The sequence below is a fragment of the Otolemur garnettii genome, unplaced genomic scaffold (genome assembly GCF_000181295.1).
Source record: "Otolemur garnettii isolate 467f Iridium unplaced genomic scaffold, OtoGar3 scaffold00366, whole genome shotgun sequence".
NCBI classification, from domain to species: domain Eukaryota; kingdom Metazoa; phylum Chordata; class Mammalia; order Primates; family Galagidae; genus Otolemur; species Otolemur garnettii.
Window position 1 is genome coordinate 204,333 of NW_003852761.1, and position 906 is coordinate 205,238.

The window sequence follows — 906 nt, forward strand, 5'->3', positions numbered from 1 at the left end:
GCTCAGAGCAATATGCTCAATATGAAAACACCTCTACTTAGATGGAACAAATAGCTTTTTCAGGGCCATCTGCATGTCTGTGTTTCTCAGACAGTAAACAATGGGATTCAAGCTGGGTGTGAGGATGGAGTAAAACACAGACACTAACCGTCCTTGAGTGGGAGAGTAGTGGGAATTGGGGGTCAGGTAAGCAAAGCTCCCAGTGATATAAAACAGAATGACAGTGGTCATGTGAGAGGCGCAGGTGGAGAAGGCCTTCCAACGGCCACCAGCAGAACGAATCTGAGCAATGGTAGAGATGATGAGAACATATGAGATTATGGTGAGGGCAAAGGCACCAAGAATAATGCAACCACCCACTGCAAATCCAACTTCTTCATTGATGTGGGAGTCAGTGCAGGAGAGTCTCATAATGGGAGAGCTGTCACAAAAGAAGTGGTCAATGACATTGGGTCCACAGAACCAGAGGGAGAAGGTGTTGACAGTGTGAAATATGGCATAAAGAGCTCCACTGAACCAGGCCATAATGACAAGCTCTGTACACAGCTTTCTGCTCATAAAGCCACAGTATAGGAGAGGCTTGCGGATGGCTAAATAGCGGTCATATGCCATGGATGTGAGTAAGAAGCATTCAGAAGCGCACAGCAACACAAATGAAAAGAGCTGAGCCACACATTCCCAATAGGAAATGACCTGGAACCCCGTAAGTGAGTTGATCAGTGCCTTGGGGACAGTGACTGAAGTATAACACATGTCCAAGAAAGACAGATTCTTCAAGAAGAAGTACATGGGAGTGTGGAGGTGGCTGTCTCTGGTCACAGCTGCAATAATGGAGATGTTCCCCACAAGAGAGAAGAAGTAGACGAACAGAAAAAACATGGTACTAGTGAGCTTCATTTCAGGCAT

General features: G+C 46.1%; 1 protein-coding gene across 1 annotated transcript; it reads right to left on the reverse strand.

Moving 5' to 3' along the window:
• Positions 1-33: 33 nt before the first annotated feature.
• On the reverse strand, positions 34-906 carry LOC100945241 (olfactory receptor 5V1-like). Its single transcript, XM_003803620.2, has one exon. It carries the CDS (start codon positions 904-906, stop codon positions 34-36), a length of 873 nt encoding a protein of 290 aa, XP_003803668.2.